At 47.3% G+C, this 19,653-nt stretch overlaps 1 protein-coding gene across 5 annotated transcripts in view; it reads left to right on the forward strand.

Moving 5' to 3' along the window:
- LOC119182678 (uncharacterized) overlaps window positions 1-19,653 on the forward strand; it is a 145,220-nt gene that overhangs the window by 107,966 nt on the left and 17,601 nt on the right. For 4 of the 5 annotated variants that reach the window (XM_075883709.1, XM_075883711.1, XM_075883710.1 and 1 more), the window contains exons 7-9: window positions 1,950-2,048; window positions 5,912-6,004; window positions 8,882-9,016. In XM_075883709.1, the coding sequence (XP_075739824.1) occupies window positions 1,950-2,048; window positions 5,912-6,004; window positions 8,882-9,016 (327 nt within the window). The remainder of the gene's footprint in view (window positions 1-1,949; window positions 2,049-5,911; window positions 6,005-8,881; window positions 9,017-19,653) is intronic. The other variant, XM_075883713.1, reaches the window with a different exon arrangement.

Genomic DNA, 19,653 nt, shown 5'->3' on the forward strand with positions numbered 1-19,653 from the left:
TCTATTATAGATTGTGTGGAAGATTGTACTACTGGCGAAGCATTCTTATCGCCGTATTCCAAAACATTCCTCCACTCAACGCTGCACCTCAACTCTCGGATGTTGACAGCAGTGTCGCCTGGTGGCAGAAACAAGCAGTGCGTGGGAGTGATATGAGCAGTGATTCTTGTGAAGCCCGGCATCATTTTCAGTTGAGTGGAGGTGCTGTACTCAACTAATTTAAAGAAGGACAAAGTTTGAGTCGATGCTTGTTTGAGAATGTGTGGCTTTGCGGCTAGTTTGTGAGATTGTTATTTCCGTACTGCTGAGCGAGGGTAAAGGTAAAGTGACTGCTCACTTTTGAGCTTTGTTGCTGTTTATTGGGGCTTAATGCATTCTTTGTCCTACCCGACGATGCATTCTTTGCTACAGTCATCGAATCCTTGCTCCCTTGGCATTTGCCCTTACTAAGACAGTAGTATGACTAGTCCAGCATTTTGCCTATTGGTAGCATGGCTGTGGTCACCTTTTATTTTGCCCAGCGTGAGCTAAATATAACGTCCGTAGCCTTCTTTCCTTTTGTTTTTCTCAACTTTCAGTTTTGCTGTGATGCAATGTAGACAGTTGTAATGTTGGTTTTCCTCTGATCTAGTTCCCACTATAAAAGACCTATGGCATCTTCGGCTGAAGTGCACTGGCACTGAGACAGCGGAAGGGAAGTTATGCCAATGCCACCTGAGTGTCGCACCTCGCTACCGGCCAGACGAACATGTGAACCACAAAGCTCGTTTCCGCTACAGCAGCACTGTTGGTGAGAGATGCCATTCAGCAGATGACAATTTCTAGCGTCCTGTTTGTACTGATAATAAGAGAGCAAACAACAGAAAACCAAACAATGAGAGACACTGGCGAGACACTACATGTCCAGTGGGTGTGCGTCTGTTCTCCAGGCGGTTGTGCTGCATAAGTTCTGTACCAACTCGATGAGGGTTACGAAACATTTCGTATCTCCTTCGGTGCCCTGAGAAATCCTGGCAGCAAGAGTATCCTTGTGCGAGTACGGTCGGACGATGTAAGCTCACGCACGTTTTCCGTGCCGTCCGGCCATGCTCTGCAGCAGCGTGAGCTGTAAAGTACACTTGAAATAATGGAACGTCACCGCGTCATCTGCCAGCGCACGCTGGCCGATAGAATTGCACCACGCTCCACTGTCGACCTACGCTGTGGCGTGCGCTCATGTCGTGGCTGGCCCAGTCGATCAAGCGGCACCGCATGCGTAGTGCCCAGACGAACGTACGACTCCGCACGAGTGTACAGAAAACTCCACCAGTGCGGCCAGCTGAAGATGCCATTAGTTGAATTGTGTGGTGGGCCAAATGTTGCCATAGTTACAATGCCAAATGTTGCCATAGCCTTCAATTGCCATAGTTATTTGGCATCGTTTCATTTCAATGCACTTTTTTTTCTATGTTTGTTATGTCAGCACCACAAGTCCACGGATGCTAACCATTCAAGATTTTCAAATTTAAGTGGATGCAAACTTATGTCCCAGTTGCATTTTCGTATAGTCAGAATCGCACGGCTGTCTCTTGGTCATATTTTGCACATGGGCAGCCTTTGAAAAATATTGGTTTGGTTGTAGTGCGGTACCACATACAGTGCGGAAATTTGAGACTCCGGCTCCTTACGTTATAAGGTGGCTATGCTGTACTACACGTATACTGCAGCAGTTGAACTGACGTGCTTGCCTCTCCCATAGATGCTAGTGGCAGTGTTTATGTGTTGTTGCCACCATTGCAATTTTATGATTTCAGTTTTTTTTGCTCCCCTCTTCCCTCCCCCCACGCATTGGCATTTTGTGCATGCTGGTGTATTGTTTGTGCGATTCAAAGTAGTAGTGGATGATGAGGGATGACGTTGCATGTTTGTTAAGTGCGTAGTTGTGCATGCGGGCTGTGCATGGTGTGTAGGCTGAGAGCTGCGGTGAGCCCGCCTCCTCTGCGGACAGCAAGACTCCCACAGTGGATGACCTCCTCGATTTGCAGTCTGAGCTGGACTCTCTACAAGAGGTAAGTGCATGGCTTCTGGAATGTGCAGTGCATCTAGTAGTGGTGTTGCCTTCCTGCCTACCGGCAAGCCCTTTTTTGTTTTGGTATAAATAAATGTCACTGGGGCAAGGTGTTGACGGATAGTGTTCAAATTTTAAGACCCCGTGACAGTGAAATTCTTGCTTGTGAAATTTTGCTGTATTTTGTAGCCTTGTGTTCGATAATGCCAACAATGAATTGCAAATTCTTGAACAAATTGTATTAATAATGCTAGTGTCATATGTTGCAACCAGTTTTAGCATCGCTTCGCAACGCCTGTCTTAAAACGTTAGAAATTAGTGTCCCACAAAAGGGGAGCGCCTGAGACCGCAAGTGGAAATTAATTTGTTTCACCTTCAAAACATAATGTGATAGGCGAAGAGCCCACGGTAAAAGCTATCTTTCGATACCTTGACAACACCGTGGACACCTACATGTGCTCAAGCTTTGGTGACGTTGACAGCGTTTTCAAATCGTGGCCCCACAAGGCTAAAAGAATAGAACGATATGGGTACGTTGGTAAGAGTTCGGCCTGTTGCATGTCCTCTCAGGAAACACATTTTTGGCGTGAGCAGCCTGAACCACCTCAAGAGCGACCCGACAAGAAAGCGAGAGGGCGAGGAACAATACCGCTTGTCTGGTGCCAGTGAGCAAATTGTGTGCACCTCGTGAATCTTCCGCGACATTGACAATACTCGCATTTATTGGGAAACATAATGTTGTGAGGTGCTGCCAACTCGTGTGGGCACTCGTATTTACTTTAAATCTAAGCCATTAGTGTTAAACATTGCCTTAGAAGCAATGCTCACTACTGATGATCTGCCAGAATTGCCCACGTGTACAGAACAACCAATTCAAACATGTTCAGGTTGCAGTTTTGGTGTTGGGGGGCCCTTTTAGCGCAGTATGTTAATTCACGTTGGCTGGCTTGTATGTGTGTTAATCTTCTTAATCTGCGGTGCATTGCTGTACCCTTTAATATTTGGCCCCGTTGATGCCAGTCAGAGATTAAAATTTAATGCTTTCAACAATAAAGAAGAATTTCTCAGTTTACATATTTATTTATTCAAGTACATCATAGGTTCCCATTGCAGCATTATTTGAAAGAGAATATACAAAATATTCAAGAATATGTAGCAAATGTCTAGAGTAGCACCCCGAAAAACACAAATGCTGTGGAAGCAATTAACTGGAGCTGGGATGAAGTTAAGATGGAATTCTGTTGGGATCACCAACTACGGGCCTCTTGTCTTTTCGGAGTTCTGGCAGTCAGCTAGTTCTGATACTGAGAGGAAGTGAAGTCGAGGTCACATTTACAGGGGGCGTAGCAAATCGAAGATCCTTTTAGACCACGTCTTATTCATGATGGCACGCTGATTTGAACAGTGGCAGTGCTGAGAAACTGTCCCTTTTGAGACAAAACTGAGCAAGAGTGTTTGAATCCACAACATTGTATCTTGAGGAGACCAATGAGGGCTGCTTTTATAATTGTATTTGTGCTGCAGACCTACATTATTCCTCATTTTCGTGTAACATATATCGATGCACCTGGCATGTTGTCACTTCTTTGTACCACCAATACGGGCAATTTTGCAATAAGATGAACGGGTTTTCATAGTACTTCGAAAACAGACTCTGAGCTCAAATTCAGATAACCCTACTAATGGAAATACTGTATATTGTATTGGCTAAAACGAGCCCTGTTTTTCTCACCAGATGCAGATTTATATTTTTATTTCTTCACTGAATTCAGCTTTGGTATCTTATGTGGCCAGAAGGCAAGAGAAGCATATAATGATGATCATCATTTTACTGTTTACTGGCACATGCGGTTAATGGTCTCTATGATTGCTGAAGTACAGTCACAGTGGAAAAAAGATTAGCACAAGTGACCGGTGGCTGGAGCAGCCGAATTGTGACGCGCTGTGGTTGTTCTCGAACATGCCGATAAAGCACATTTTATTTTTCAAGGCAGGGTGGCCATTGCAAAGCAGCCCATCTTGTTGTTGGCGTATCTGAAAGCCCACATCCTGAAAAAATTTTTGTGCATTCCTTATCGACAGACAGAGATATGCACATGGTTGCTTTTTTTCCCTTTTTCTCACTGGAGTTGCACTGTTGTAGTATCTGTATCTTTATTGCTGTTGCCCTGGAAAAGCTGGTTGTTGCAGTGCTTTCTTTCTAGCCATTTCTGGTTAAGAAAATAAAATGTGCTTAGAGCTTCTCTGGAACATCGTCATGTGTTGCAATTTGGCTGCTCCGGCCACTAGTGACTAGTGCTAACCTTTTGCCATTGCAATTGCACAGTGCACATTTTATAATTATAAACTTTTCAAACTTAAAATGTGCTGATACACATTTGTTTATAGTGAGCAGAAGAGTGGTGCCATTTTCACTTGGCCTGTGATCCAATGCTCACATGTGGCCTCTAATGAAGTTCGGGCAACAGCGCTATAGAAAGCTTTAAAGTTAGCTGAGGGACTAGCGGCACTTGTAGGCAGGTTGGAGAAGTACCACAAGTGCCTGGACCAGCAAGGCAGTAAAGAGATTTTACGCGAAAATGAGCGTTTGAAAAGCTTATTCTACTGGCTTTCCTAAAATTAAAAAAAAAAAATGTTGAAAATGGCAAAGTAAAGGTTAACGACAGCTGCACTCACTCCTGTAAAAGTAAAGTGAACATTTTGTGAAGAGGGCTATTGGAATAGTTATCGATTCTCAGTGTTGCTAGAGGAGGCAGTTATACTTTTTTAGTAGCTTCTTAGGTAGAAAAATTATTCTTATGAAGTATTCACAACCTTTTAAATCAACTACTGTAGGTTTAACTGCTACTGAAGAAGAGCTCTGAAAAAAAAATTTTTGTTGAGAAAAGTTCGTAATCAGTCCCTTTTAAAGGGCACTGGCACGAAATATTTACTTGTCCCTCTTTTGGCGCCAAAGACCAAGCCCTCAAGAGCCTAGAAGATGTACTGGCAAGTGTGTGTATGCCCTGAAAGAATGCACATTGGGATAAGCGGAATGAATATAAGAAGTGCCTGAGACTGGCTGGCCTACGTTTGGATAGGGGGCCTAACCGGGCCTGACCTGACCTAACTTAGCCTAGCCTAGCCTAACAAAACAAAGAAGTTAAGTCCTCATATCGAACCGTTGGCCAGCCTGTCTGAGGCACTTCCTCTGTTTATTCTGCATATCCCACTGTGTGTTTCCACGGCTCCCATCCCTATTCTGAAAATTTACAGCATGTTTTTAAAAGCTGGTTTCAGTTCTTACTGCGCCCCAATAGTATGAACTTCTCCTCACATGTTATATGTCACAAGTGATATGTTAAATGTCACCAGTTATGAGAAATTTATATGTAATCTTAAAAATTGTTACGGAATTCATGTGGACTTGTTTGAATGGCATGCAAAGCATACGGTATGGCATACATATACATCTTGACTGTATATTGTTTAGCGCACCAAATCGACGAGACACAAGAGAGATACACACACTTTCTTCATTCTGTTCTTTTACTTCAGGAAAAAGTTTGTGGCTAGGTGGTATAGCATTGGTAGAATGTCATTTTGTGCAATCTAGATTTTTTTGATGATCTCCACTTGCTTGCGCTTTCCAAGCTCATGTTTCTGTATTTATTCTGCGAGAGGAGAGAATAAAATTTATTGTTCAAGGTCAGCACTTGTAGCATATCTTTCTGGTGTTCCTTCAATTCGGTGTGCTGTACAATCTATAGTAATGCTTTACCAACACGCTGTCTTCAACCTTAGCACGATACATCTTGTTGGAAAAGATGTTGTGGGAAGAGTTCAACAAATATTATTCTCCCATTGTTCTCTCCCTCCACGCAGGGTATCCAGCAGATGGAGACGACGATAGCCGCCGCGGCCACGCTGGTATCACCCGACCCGTTCGACACGTCCTTCATTGTCGACCCAAGGCAGGTGCGTGAATTGAAGCACCTTATTGGTGTTCCAGCTTTCAGGAAGTTATTGCAGGATTTTTTTTTTGATAATGTTTCAAGGACTGGTGCATGCTGTGGCTCGCTCAATAGCTTCTTCTGCTACTTGCTCATTTGTTAGGACTGGCAGAAGTGTACCAAATGACTAAGAAAGCTGGGGCGAGTGTTCAAGTGCGGCAGTGTACCACTTTACCTGATCACCTTCTTTCGTAAAAATAAAGCGATTTAGCAAAGGTAGGTTGTTTGCCTTATTGGTGTGATATGCTCATAAAGTGCATGACACAGCATTGACGAAGACGGGTCAGAGAGATTACGCACAAGCACTAACTTACAACAATGATTATTTAGAAGTCGGATCGCTGAATATACACATAAGATGGTGGACACTTAGGTATGCACAAATGTGGTGGCACCAAGAAGTGATGGTGCGTTGACACTTTCTTGGCCTAGCCTGTGTATTGTAGCTGATTCTACGATCAACCGCTTAATTTTATCTTTGTGCATGCAAACAACCGAGCTTTTACCAAAAACAGGCGAACACCCACACATGCAGGGGTGCGCAGATAACAAACTGTCGCCTCCCTCCTTAACATTGTTTTTTGTGCTCTCTAAGCTTGTCGTTGAGGCACTGCCCCATCTGCCCCACACAGAATTTCCTACACAGCTTGGGAAGCTGGTACACGACACCTTCCTTGCATTGCACATGACATGTTCTGTGATTTTGGTCACAGCTGCGAGCTTTGCAAGCGTTTGGGTTGCTGAGCCTGCCCAATTTTCCCACCTGGTTCAGAGCCATGAACAACCACGGTAATGTGTGTTCGAGTGCCCAGATTTGTTAGGTTGTGGCAAATCGTGTGTTGGTAGGGCATGGTTACAAACTTCTTCCTGTATTCATAGGGGTTGCGTCATTCTGCTGGCGACCTGAAGGCTTTTTGAGCAGGGGTTCCCCAATCGACACCAGAAGGTGGTTGTGGTAGCCTCCTTGTGCAGGGCGAACTTTTTGGCAGTTTAGCCACCGGTTACTATTAAATGGCGACATGATTTGCTCAGAGGATTGTTAAGGCAGTGTCTCACAACATTCCTCTTAACTAATTTTGAGTGTGAAGAAGAAACGGCAGCAAAGGTTTGTTTTCCCTGGGATCGTATGACCAGCATGTGTGCTTGTCATGTAAAGAGCATTGTAGTCTAAGAACTTAAGGAAGCCATCCTCACTTGGGACCTCATGAGTGAGTACCAGAGGATGTAGGCAGTCACTGACAAGTTTTAGTATGTTATAGAAGCTTCTGATTCAAAAGAACCTTCGTCACCTTTCATGAAAGACAGTCATCAGCATATTTAAAACATTTAAAAACACAAGTTCTCCTGAGGTGCTTCAGAAGGATCCTGTTGAGGCTTCCTGAAAACCAATTGCTAAGAATAGGTGCATTGCAGGAGCCTATACATGTGCGTTGCTTCTGAACAAAATGCTTCCCATCCCACTGGATGTCACTAGAATTCAGGTACACAGCAAAAATGTCTAACAGATGAGTGGACAAAATGCCCCAAGCGTCTTTGAAATCCAGCTAAACTGAATTAGAGCATCCTTAACACATTTGAGCAAGGCATTACAAGGCAATGAATAGAAGGGGTCCTTGATTTCAATAGATATGGCATATATACCTTTGCTGGATTGGAGGGACGATAATCTTCAACGTCTTGTCATGGTGTTTTACTTCCGAAGCTTAAGCTTTTCTTGAAGAAACGTAGCTAAGACCTTCCGCCAAGTATCTATTTTAGAAACTTTTACTGTTAGGGGGGTTTCTGGCTTATGCATCTTAGCACTAAAAGATACTTCAGCGCAATTTTACCAGAATTTTTCAAACTTTGACAGCACGCTGTCTAATCTTCGCTTTTCACAAGTTCTTTGCTTCTTTCTTGACAGTGGACGTGCGTACTCCCGTGCGGCAATCAAGCACTGGAGGCAGCTTCATTAGCCTTGGAAAGGAAAACGTCATCTTAAGAACACTTCAACATGTAAATGAAAATGATTGGTGCAACCTAAGCGGGGTATTCACACAGGATAAATCCTTGGGGGGAGAAGCTAGGATTGCGTTTCACATGACGGAGACGTCACGGATTAGCAAGTAGGCACAACGTCCCCGCGCTTTCTCAGCAGAGACAGGGATTTTTCGACTGACACAACAAACTGTGTCCCCGTGGCAGCAGATATAGCGGAATTTCAGATAGGGGTTTGACCACATGCGTTTGCTCCAGCAGAAAGCAGTAACGCATTGGTGGTTCCCTCGCCAGCAGCTTGTGAAAGCAGGCAGTACAGGCAGTACACGCCACCAGAGTAGTTTGGTAACATAGATGTCACCCTTCATCTGCCTCACCCTTGTGAGCAGGGGATATCTGTGGGGAATTCTCCTTGCGAGTTGACATCGCTAGGCTCTACCTCTATCCTCCAAGCACTTGTACCCCGTGCGAATACCCCTTATTAAGGCTCAAGAAAAGAGCAGAGTGAGTCGGGGAACCAGTGTGTGTTGACAACAAAGTAGTCGCAATGAAGAAGAAGAAATGGACATAGGCAGGGGAGGTAGCAAGAAGGCAAGTCATAAAAAGTTGCAGACTGGATCCCAAGAAAAGGCGTGTGTAAGGATGAGGCAGGAAGTTACATGGGCAGATGAAATTTAGGTGTTTGTAGAGATAACGATGCCACAGGAAGGGCAGTACCGGATTAGTTGAGGAAGCATAAAAAAGGCCTTTGCCATGTAATTGTCCTAGTTAGGCTGATAACAACGATGTGTTGGTGTGTACTTAGGAAAAGAGGTGCTCTTATAACAGCCGCCCTGTGTTGTGCCTTTTTTCTTGGTCCAAGCAGCAGCAGCAGTATCACCACCATCCCGGCTCCCGTGCCTTCCTCTCTGAGCCAGCAACACCCGTGGGGCCACCTCCGCCTCTGTTGCCGCCGCCGCCTCCGACTGCGCGTGCCTCGCAGTCGTCTGCCATCGCAGGGGTGAGCCTTTGAACCTGTTGTGATTTTCACCGGTTCTGATTAGCTTGACCTCAATGAATGACTCATTTTATCATAGATACTTAACTTGGCCAGCAGACACAATCCCTTTACCTTGAATCTTCAATCTTGGCGAGCAGAAGCATTATCTTATATTGGTGTTTCATCTTGGCTGACCCTACCTTACCTCTAGGCTTGTACGAATATTTAAATGCTTCGAATATTTAAACTGTAAAGATGTTTATTAGTAGTTAACGACAACGGGAAGACAGCAAGATGAACCGTCCAGCAGAGACCGGCACAGCAGCGAGCCGAAGCACGAGGCGAGAGAGCCGGGCGTTGGCGATGCTGCTCGCGGCAGGCACATCTTCTTCACAATCGCCCCCGCTGAAAAAAGGAGCAATCCTGGCGACTTAAGAAGTTTCAGGCAGAGGCTCATGGTACGGTTTCAGTCGGGAAACATGGACCATGTCACGTGCACGCCGGCGCATGTCGTCCGATCGGGAAACTGGTTCAATTAGGAAATTAACCGGAGAGGCTTTCTCCAAAACAGTGTCAGGCCCCTCATACCAGGGTACAAGTTTCGAGGAGAGTCCCGGAGTTTGGTATGGGATGGCAAGCCACACAAGAGACCCTGGGGCATAGCTGGGATCCGGAAGAGAGGTGCTACGGTTTTCTTTCTGGCGTTGTTGCTCTTCCGAGGTGAACGCACGGGCGAGCTGGCGGCACTCTTCGGCTTGTCGAGCAGCATCGGAGATAGGTGGACACTCGGAAGCATCAGGACGGTAGGGAAGTAGGGTATCAATTGTATGGGAAGGCTCACATCTGTAAAGAAGTAAGAAAGGTGAGAATCCCGTGGTGGTTCGTATTGCGGTGTTATATGCGAACGTGACGTACGGGAGAACACGGTCCCAGTTGCTATGATCAGATGCCACGTACATTGAGAGCATATCACCTAGCGTGCGGTTGAACCATTCCGTTAGCCCGTTAGTCTGCAGGTGGTATGCTGTCGTTTTCCAATGAATGACGTGGCATTCCGAAAGCAGAGTTTCGACGACCTCGGAGAGGAAAGTGCGGCCTCTGTCATTAAGGAGCTCTCGAGGTGCACCATGTCGAAGGATAAAGCGTTGTAAAATGAAAGAGGCGACATCCTGAGCTGTAGCGCTCCGCAAAGCGGCTGTTTCAGCGTAGCGTGCCAGGTGGTCAACCGCCACTATAATCCACCGATTACCATCTGGTGTCAATGGAAGAGGAGCAGCGATGGCACAGTGGTTAGAGCATCAGCCTCGCATCCCGGTGCCGCGCAGCTCCCAACTGGATAAAAAAAAAAAAAAAATCCGCGTGGTGATGGAACTGCATTACGAGGCCTGGGGTGGGGCCTCACCGGTAACCACCGCCGGGAACGCACTCCCTCACCAGAGAAGGATTGGCCACCCTGGTGCAGTATCTGGCCACTACCTCCCACATGCATATGTCAAATAACTCACGGCCCTCAGTCCCCAGCAGCTGCGAAGCAATTGACCACGGCGGCGGTCAGATCTGCAACGCAGCAGAGAGTGCTAAGAATCTCTGGATCCGGACAGGCCGCCATTGGAACCTGAACTTGGCAACGTTTAACGCTAGAACCTTATCTAGTGAGGGAAGTCTAGCTGTACTATTCGAGGAGCTAGAGGGTGTTAAATGGGATATAATAGGGCTCAGTGAGGTTAGGAGGACAGATGAGGCCTATACGGTGCTACAGAATGGGCACGTTCTTTGCTATTGGGGCTTGGCTGACAGAAGAAAACGGGGAGTGGGGCTCCTAATTCACAGAAGCATAGCTGGCAACATAGAGGAATGCTATAGCATCAATGAAAGGGTGGTAGGTATTGTAATTAAACTGAATAAGAGATACAAGATGAAGGTGGTACAGGCTTACGTGCCTACATCCAGCCATGATGACGCTTCAGTTGAAAGCTTCTATGAAGACGTGGAATCGGCAATGAGTAAGGTAAAAACACAGTATACAATACGAATGGGAGACTTTATTGCAAAGGTAGGGAAGAAGCAGGCTGGAGACCAGGCAGTAGGAGATTATGGCATCGGTACTAGAAACGCCCGAGGAGAGCTACTAGTAGAATTCGCAGAACGCAGTAATTTACGGATTTTGAATACCTTCTACCGAAAACGAGGAAACCGCAAGTGGACATGGAGGAGCCCTATAGGCGAAATTAAAAATGAAATAGACTTTATATTGAGTGCACAGCCAGGCATCGTACAGTATATGGAAGTGGTTGGCAAGGCACGATGCAGTGACCATAGATAGGTACGGTCTCGAATTCGCGTAGACTTGAGGAAGGAACGACAGAAACTGATACGCAAGAAGCCATTCAATGAGCTAGAACTGAGAGGAAAAGTACAGGAATTCAGAGTCTCGCTTCCGAACAGGTACTCGGCTCTTAGTGAGGAAACCAACCTTAGCATAGATACAATGAATGATAATCTGCCGAGTATCATCACGGAGGGTGCAGTGGAAGTTGGAGGCAGGGTAGTTAGACAGGACACTGGCAAGCTTTCCCAGGAAACGAAGAATCTCATTAAGAAGCATCAAATCATGAATGTCTCAAGTACAACACACAAAATAGAACTGACAGAGCTTTCGCAGTTGATTAATAGGCGTAAGGTATCCGATGTAAGAAGGTATAACATGGAGAGAATTGAACACGCTCTGAAAAACGGAGGAAGCATCAAAGCAGTGAAGAGGAAACTTGGGATAGGCAAAAATCGGATGTATGCACTAAAGGACAAAGAAGGCAAAATAACTACCAATATGGATAGGATAGTTAAAATAGTGGAGGAGTTTTACAGAGATCTGTACAGTAGCCGGAACAACCACGACTTTAATACTATAAGAACTAGCAGTAACCCAGATGACACCCCACCAGTAATGATAGAAGAAGTCAGAAAAGCTTTGCAGAGCATGCAATGAGGCAAAGCTGCTGGTGAGGATCAGGTAACATCAGATCTGCTGAAAGATGAAGGACAGATTGTGTTAGAAAAACTAGCCACCCTGTTTACGAAGTGTCTCCTGACGGGAAGAGTACCAGAGTCTTGGAAGAACGCTAACATCATCTTAACACATAAGAAAGGAGATGACAAGGACTTGAAGAATTACAGGCCGATTAGCTTGCTCTCTGTAGTATACAAGCTATTTACAAAGGTGATTGCTAACAGAGGAAAGAAAACAATAGAATTCAATCAACCAAAGGAACAAGCAGGGTTTCGAACAGGCTACTCAACAATCGACCACATTCATACTATCAATCAGGTAATAGAGAAATTCTCAGAATATAACCAACCACTATACATAGCCTTCATAGATTACGAGAAGGCGTTTGATTCAGTAGAAATATCAGCCATCATGCAGACACTGCGGAATCAGGGCGTTGATGAAGTATATATAAACATCCTGGAAGAAATCTACAGGGGATCAACTGCTACCATAGTGCTTCATAAAGAAAGCAACAGAATACCAATCAAGAAGGGTGCAAGGCAGGGAGGGGGGCACAATCTGCCTAATGCTATTTACCGCTTGCTTACAGGAGGTTTTCAGAAGCCTAGAATGGGAACAGTTAGGGATAAGAGTTAATGGAGAGTACCTTAGTAACCTGCGCTTCGCCGATGACATTGCATTGCTGAGTAACTCAGGGGACGAATTGCAACTCATGATTACGGAGTTAGAAGAGCAGAAAGGTGGGTCTTAAAATGAATCTGCAGAAAACGAAAGTAATGTACAACAACCTCGGAAAAGAGCAGCGCTTCGAGATAGGAAATGGTGCACTTCAAGTTGTAAAAGACTATGTCTACTTAGGGCAGGTAATAACTGCGGAGCCGAACCACGAGATTGAAGTGACTAGAAGAATAAGAATGGGGTGGAGCACATTTGGTAAGCACACTCAAATAATGACAGGTAGATTGCCACTATCCCTCAAGAGGAAGGTATATAATAGCTGTATCTTGCCGGTACTTAGCTACGGAGCAGAAACCTGGAGACTTACAGAGAAGGTTCAGTTTAAATTGAGGATGACGCAGCGAGCAATGGAAAGAAAAATGGTAGGTGTAACCTTAAGAGACAAGAAGAGAGCAGAGTAGATTAGGAAACAAACGGGGGTTAAGGATATTATAGCTGAAATCAAGAAGAAGAAATGGACATGGGCCGTGCATGTAGCGCGTAGACAGGATAACTGCTGGTCGTTAAGGGTAACTGACTGGATTCCCAAAGAAGGCAAGTGGGTTAGGGGGAAACAGAAGGTTAGGTGGGCAGAAGATTAAGGAGTTTGCGGGTATAAATTGGCAGCAGCAAGCACAGGACCGGGTTAACTGGCGGAACATGGGAGAGGCCTTTGTCCTGCAGTGGACGTAGTCAGGCTGATAATGATTTATTTATTTACAAATACTGCTGTCCCATGCCTGGGACATTGCAGGAGCGGGTACAGAAAAATCAACGAAAGCACAGAAACAAACAATAGTGCACACAAATTTATGTGACTAACACATAAAATGTGATGATGATGATGTCAATGGAAGGGGACCATAGAGGTCAACGCCGACGCGATCAAATGGCTTGGCAGGGCAAAGAAGTGGCTGCAATGCGCCAGTCACACGTGGCAGTGTTGATTTGTGTCGCTGGCAGTCAGGACAGCACTGCACGAACTTGCGTACAAAATTGTACATGCCGCGCCAGTAATAGCGATGGCGAAGGCGTTCATATGTTTTGAACACTCCGGCGTGGCCGCATTGCCGATCGTCGTGAAGAGAGGCGCATACTTGCGATCGTAAAGTGCGTGGAATGACCAGAAGCCACCGGCGGCCATCGGGAGCGTAGTTGCGTCGATGAAGAAGTTGATCGCGGATGGCAAAATGGAAAGCTTGACGTCGGAGGGATCGAGATACTGGAAGGTTAGGCGTGCCAGATAAATATTCGATAAGGGAGGCGATCCACGGGTCACAACGTTGTTCAATGGCAATCGAGTCGAGATTTAGCGATGACAAGGTCTGGACGCAAGTGTTTCTGCACGTCTGATCTGGTGGTAAAGGTGAGCGGGACAGGGCATCAGCGTCAGAGTGTTTGCGTCCGCAGCGGTATAAGACGCGAATGTCGTACTCCTGGATGTGGAGTGCCCATTGCGCAAGGCGGCCAGAAGGGTCTTTCAACGTGGAGAGCCAGCAAAGCGCGTGGTGATCAGTTACTAGATCGAACGGGCGGCCGTATAAGTACGGCCGGAACTTTACAAGCGCCCACACCGGAGCCAAACACTCTTTTTCTGTCATGCTGTAATTAGTTTCGGCTTTCGTCAGAGTGCGGCTAGCGTAGGCTACAACGTATTCTGAATAGCCGGGCTGTCGTTGAGCGAGGACCGCGCCTAGCCCAACGCTGCTGGCTGGTGTGTACTTCGGTAGGAGCCGTCGGGTCGAAGTGGCGAAGAATAGCTGGGGAAGTGAGCAGACGGCGCAGAGTAGTGAAGGCAACGTCACTTGCAGGGGACCAGGAGGAGAGGTTCACGTCACCGCGAAGAAGCTGGGTTAACGGTGACATGATAGATGCAAAATTGCGAACAAAGCGCCGGAAATAGGAGCATAGGCCTACAAAACTGCGAAGTTCTTTCATGGTCGTCGGCTTGGGAAATTCTGCGACTGCTCGAAGTTTTGCTGGGTCAGGTAATACGCCGTGCTTGGACACGATGTGGCCTAGGATGACGAGCTCGCGTGCAGCGAAGCGGCATTTTTTCAGGTTAAGCTGCAGACTAGCGTTGGTCAGACAAGTCAAAACATGCCTGAGGCGAAGGAGGTGCATAGGAAAGTCTTGGGAGAAAACCACGACATCGTCGAGGTAACAGAGGCACATATTTCATTTGAGGACACGTAGCGTATTATCCATAAGACGTTAAAACGTGGCAGGCGCGTTACAAAGCCAAAAGGGCATGACGTTAAATTCATATAGTCCATCTGGTGTAATAAGTGCCGTTCTTTGGCGATCGGCTTCAGCCATTAGGACCTGCCAGTAGCCAGACCGCAAATCTAGCGACGAGAAAAATTCCTCTCCGTGAAGGGTGTCAATGGCGTCATCAATGCGCAGCAAAGGATAGACGTCCTTGCGGGTTATCTTATTCAAACGACGATAGTCCACGCAAAATCGGATAGATCCGTCTTTCTTACGCACCAGGACGATGGGAAACGCCCAGGGTCTGTGAGATGGTCGAATGACGTCTCTACGAAGCATATCTTCGACATGATCGTTGATGACGCGGCGCTCTTCAGCGGAGACACGGTATGGTCTTTGACGCAGTGGCTGGTGTAGGCCGGTGTCAACATGATGGTTGACTTGTGATGTGCGGCGCAGTTGAGGTAGCGACGCATCGAAAAAACTCCTGAACTCATGCAGAAGATTCAGCAGGTCGGCATGTTCGGTGGGAGTGAGAGTGTCGGCGATGGCACTGGAAAACGTATCCTTGGACGACTCCTCGAGGGCCGACAGTGATTTTGGGTGGTCGCAGTAGTCATCTGGGACATCAACCAAAAACGAAGGGTCGAGATCGTGCACGCGGCCGAGACATTCCCCCGCAAGCAAAGTGACAGGTGTGGAAAGCAGATTGCTTACGAACATGTTGCTTCTTCCGGCGGCAAGATCAATTGTTGCGAAAGGCAGCGGCAAAGCTCGACGACATTTGAAGATATCGGAAGGCATAAAAAGGACTGTAGCGTCAGTGTAGGCATTGCATGAAAAGGGAACAAGTGTGAAATTTCCAGGCGGAATATCGGTATCTTCATGAACGAGCAACTTCGGCGGCTGATGAAGAGCGTCCAGTAATGGGACATCTCACAAGGATGAAAACTCAACTTCGGCGCGTGCGCAGTCTATGACGGCATTATGGCGGGATAGGAAGTCCCACCCGAGGATGACGTCATGCGAAGAGACAGGGACAACAATAAACTCCACGATATAAAGAATGCCTTCGATGGAGACTCTTGCAGTGCAGGCTGTGAGAGGCGTTACTTGCTGTGTGCTTGCGGTGTGAAGCGGCAGTCCCGAAAGCGGCGTCGTTACTTTGCGTAATAAACGGCAGAGTTGAGCGGCAATAACAGAAACAGCGACGCCGGTGTCCACAAGGGCGAAAGTACAATAACCTTCAACAGTTACTGCGACCACGTTAGCAGGAGAGGAGCGAGGGCTTAGACAGTTCGAAACCGGCGCAGTTCTTGCCTCTTGAACTGCGGTGTTCAGTTTTCTTGGTCGGAGGGTCCGGGCCGGCGACGCATGTGGGACGGCGATCGCCGACGAGGAGAGGGTGCGCGTTGCAACTGGAAGTCAAGGTGGTCAGTAGGGGCATAGCGAGGTGGCGAGACCGCTCGTATTGGACGAAGGGTTGGCTGCCGGGATGCGACGACCGGGCATAGTTGCCAAACGTCTGAGGTCGACGGTGGCAGTAGCGAACATTGTGTCCGTGAGTGAAGCAGGCTTAGCAAATTGGTCGGTTATCGGGCGTCCTCCAGGGATTAGCGACAAGTGCTGCTGCCCAAGGTGCAGTATAAGAGGACGGGTGTGCGGGCTGTGAGCGCGTGGTGTAGGGTGGTTGCGGGAGCCTACGTACAGCGTCTGCATATGTGAGCGGCGCGGCTATGGGCTGCATCTCTTGCGAAAAAGCGACAGGAGGAGCCACAGGCTGCGCTGCATAGGTTAGGGGCACGGCCACAGGCTGAACGGCTGGCGGTTAGGCGACAGGAGCGCCTATCGGCTGTGCGACAACCGGGCAGTGACCACGCCTAGATAGAGGTGGCTCGTAGTGCGCAAGAGGAACAGCTTGTGCAACCTCTTCCGATATAGCAGTGCAAAGCGGGGCAGGTAGACAGGTGGTGGTCTCGTGAGTAAAGAGCACTAGGAAAAGTTGGCGGGCGACTTCCTCACGGACGAAGGTTCGGGCTTGCTGAAGCAATAATGAATTGTCAGGTATGGAGTCGAAACTGGACAGCGACTCACCACCAGGCTGAGGCTGCCGAGTCAGAGTGCGTTGCTTCTTCAACTCGTCGTAGCTCTGACACAAGCTGACGACTTCAGAAACTGTGCTTGGATTCCTAGCCAAGCGCATTTGAAAAGCGCCATCGTCGATGCCCTTCAGGATGTGTTTGACCTTGTCCGACTCGGGCATGGTGTCGTTCGCGCGTCAACAAAGGTCGACGACATCCTCAATATAGCTGGTAAAATTTTCTCCAGTCTGCTGAGAGCGGATGCGCAAGTGCTGTTCTGCTCGCTGCTTGTGGACAGCCGGCCAACCGAACACTTCGGCACATGACGTCTTGAAGACGCTCTATGTGGGAATGTTGTGTTTGTGGTTGTTAAACCACAATTCTGCGACGCCAGTGAGATAAAATATGACGTGGCCTAGCTTGTCAGCTTCATCCCACTTGTTATTGGTGCTCACCAGCTCGTAGTGGTCGAGCTAGTCTTCCACGTTGGTCCCATCCGCACCGCTGAAGACTTTCGGGTCCCGTAGCCTGGGATGGCCGAAACAGTTGAACTGGGGCGACGACGCCGATGGGTTGGCATTGTCAGTCATGATGGGCTGTAGCGTGCGGCTTTGCAGCTCCAGGGTGTAGCGACGGGGATAAACAGCACCCTCCACCAAATGTGAAGAGGTTTATTAGTAGTTAACGACAACGGCAAGACAGCGTGATGAACTGTCCAGCAGAGACCGGCACAGCAGCGAGCCGAAGCACGAGGGGAGAGGCGAGAAAGGCGTTTTCACTGCAGTATATTGGTACTAAGCCATGAAAGTACCTATTCAGGAGAAATTTTCGCCAAGCCTCATTTCAAATATTTAATTTTAAAGAGGCTCAGCAACACTTTTTGAGCATGGTCAACAAATGCTGCTGATTGGTTCTCGAAGCTACCGAGAACACGCTAGCTAAATATTATAGCACAGCACGAGACCTGGAATTCACAATAAATTCCCAAGCCAGATAATAATTGCTCTCTCTCTCTCGGCACATCACGCCACAATACCAAAAATCGCTAATCTCAGCCATTGTGCCAGGCATTGGCTGATGTGAGCATGGGGCACTCTGTCGTTACTGGGGCCGCTGCGAACGGCCGCGACACGTCCGCGCGTACATGTGCGGTCGCACTGAAAAGCCGCAAATTCAAATAAAAGGAGAAAGAAAGAGTGCTCAAGGTCACGACACATGTGACATATTTTCTTTCCCTTGCATGCCATCTCTCCCAGCTTTGCTTCAAGCGCTTTCGTCAGGACGAGAAGGGAGAATGCAATTGCAGCATGTGGCAAATCTTTGGGACTTCGCTCGTGCTGAGCAGATTCTAAACATTTTCGCGACGGTTAATTCATAAGGTGCTGAGCTTCTTTAGTGAATCCATTGCATGGCTACTTGAAAAACTGTTGCAGGGTCCCTTTAAATGAACATATTATCCTCGAAACGATTTATCATTTTCTAAGCTTAAAAGCTTGTTTTGCCGGTTTATACACTCTCAACTGCAAGGAAGTAAAATAGGAGGAAAAGAACGGCAGGGAGGTTAACCAGCCTATAGGCAGCCGGTTTGCTACCCTGCCCATGGGAGGGGGATGGGGGAAATGAAAGATAGACAGCTGAGAGGGAAGAGAGATAAACACAGCACATTCGGCAGCACATGCGTACACACTCAATAAATGTGCTTCATAAAGAAAGCAACAGAATACCAATCAAGAAGGGTGTCGGGCAGGGGAATAGAATATCCCCAATGCTATTTACCACGTGCTTACAGGAGGTTTTCAGAGGCCTAGTATAGGAAGAGTTAATGTAGAGTACCTTAGTACCGTAATTACTCTAATCTAACGCGCACCTTTTTTCCAGTTAAGCGAGTTCATAAATCGCATGCGCGTTAGAATCGAGTACGAAAAAAAAAAATGAATACGGTCATTCTATTGCCATCGGCATTTCCAAAATGGGCGCCCCCTACGTGTGTCGGCATGGCGCGACGGTCATTTCTGCCTATGTGTTTCCTATGTGCGGCACTTCGTACGTGTGCTGAGGAGTTCGTCATCTTGTAGTGCATTAGCATCGACGGCATGGAAGGGTCGACTCCAAACAGTCGAGTGCACCACGATGCTGCTTTTAAAAGTAAAGTCATCGCGTGTACTGATACAGACGGAAATCGGGCCGCATCACGGTCGTTCGGAGTTCCCGAAACGTGCGTGCGGGACTGGCGGAAGCAAAAGCAGAAGATTGTCGACAGCAAAGCTTCACGCAAAGGCTTCAGTGGACCACAGCAGGGTCGGTTTCCGCAAATTGAAGAGCTGCTCGGCGAGTATGTGCTTGAGCAGCGAGCGGCACAGCGGCCCGTGACGACAGAACTGCTCCAAGTGCGGACTATGCAATTAGCCTTAGAAGAAGGGCTAATGTGGAGCCAGTTTAAAGCGAGCAGGTGCTGGCTAACTAACTTTATGAAGAGGAAAGGCTTTTCTCTCCGAAGGCGAACTGGCATATGCGAAAAGTTTCCGTAGGAGTATGATGAAAAGCTTCACAGTTTTCAGAGGTTCGTCCTAGACTTGCGGCACAACAACGGCTACCTGCCTGGGCAAATCGAGAATTCCGATCAGACGCCTCTTTACTTC

The sequence above is a fragment of the Rhipicephalus microplus genome, unplaced genomic scaffold (assembly GCF_043290135.1).
Source record: "Rhipicephalus microplus isolate Deutch F79 unplaced genomic scaffold, USDA_Rmic scaffold_20, whole genome shotgun sequence".
In the NCBI taxonomy this organism is placed as follows: domain Eukaryota; kingdom Metazoa; phylum Arthropoda; class Arachnida; order Ixodida; family Ixodidae; genus Rhipicephalus; species Rhipicephalus microplus.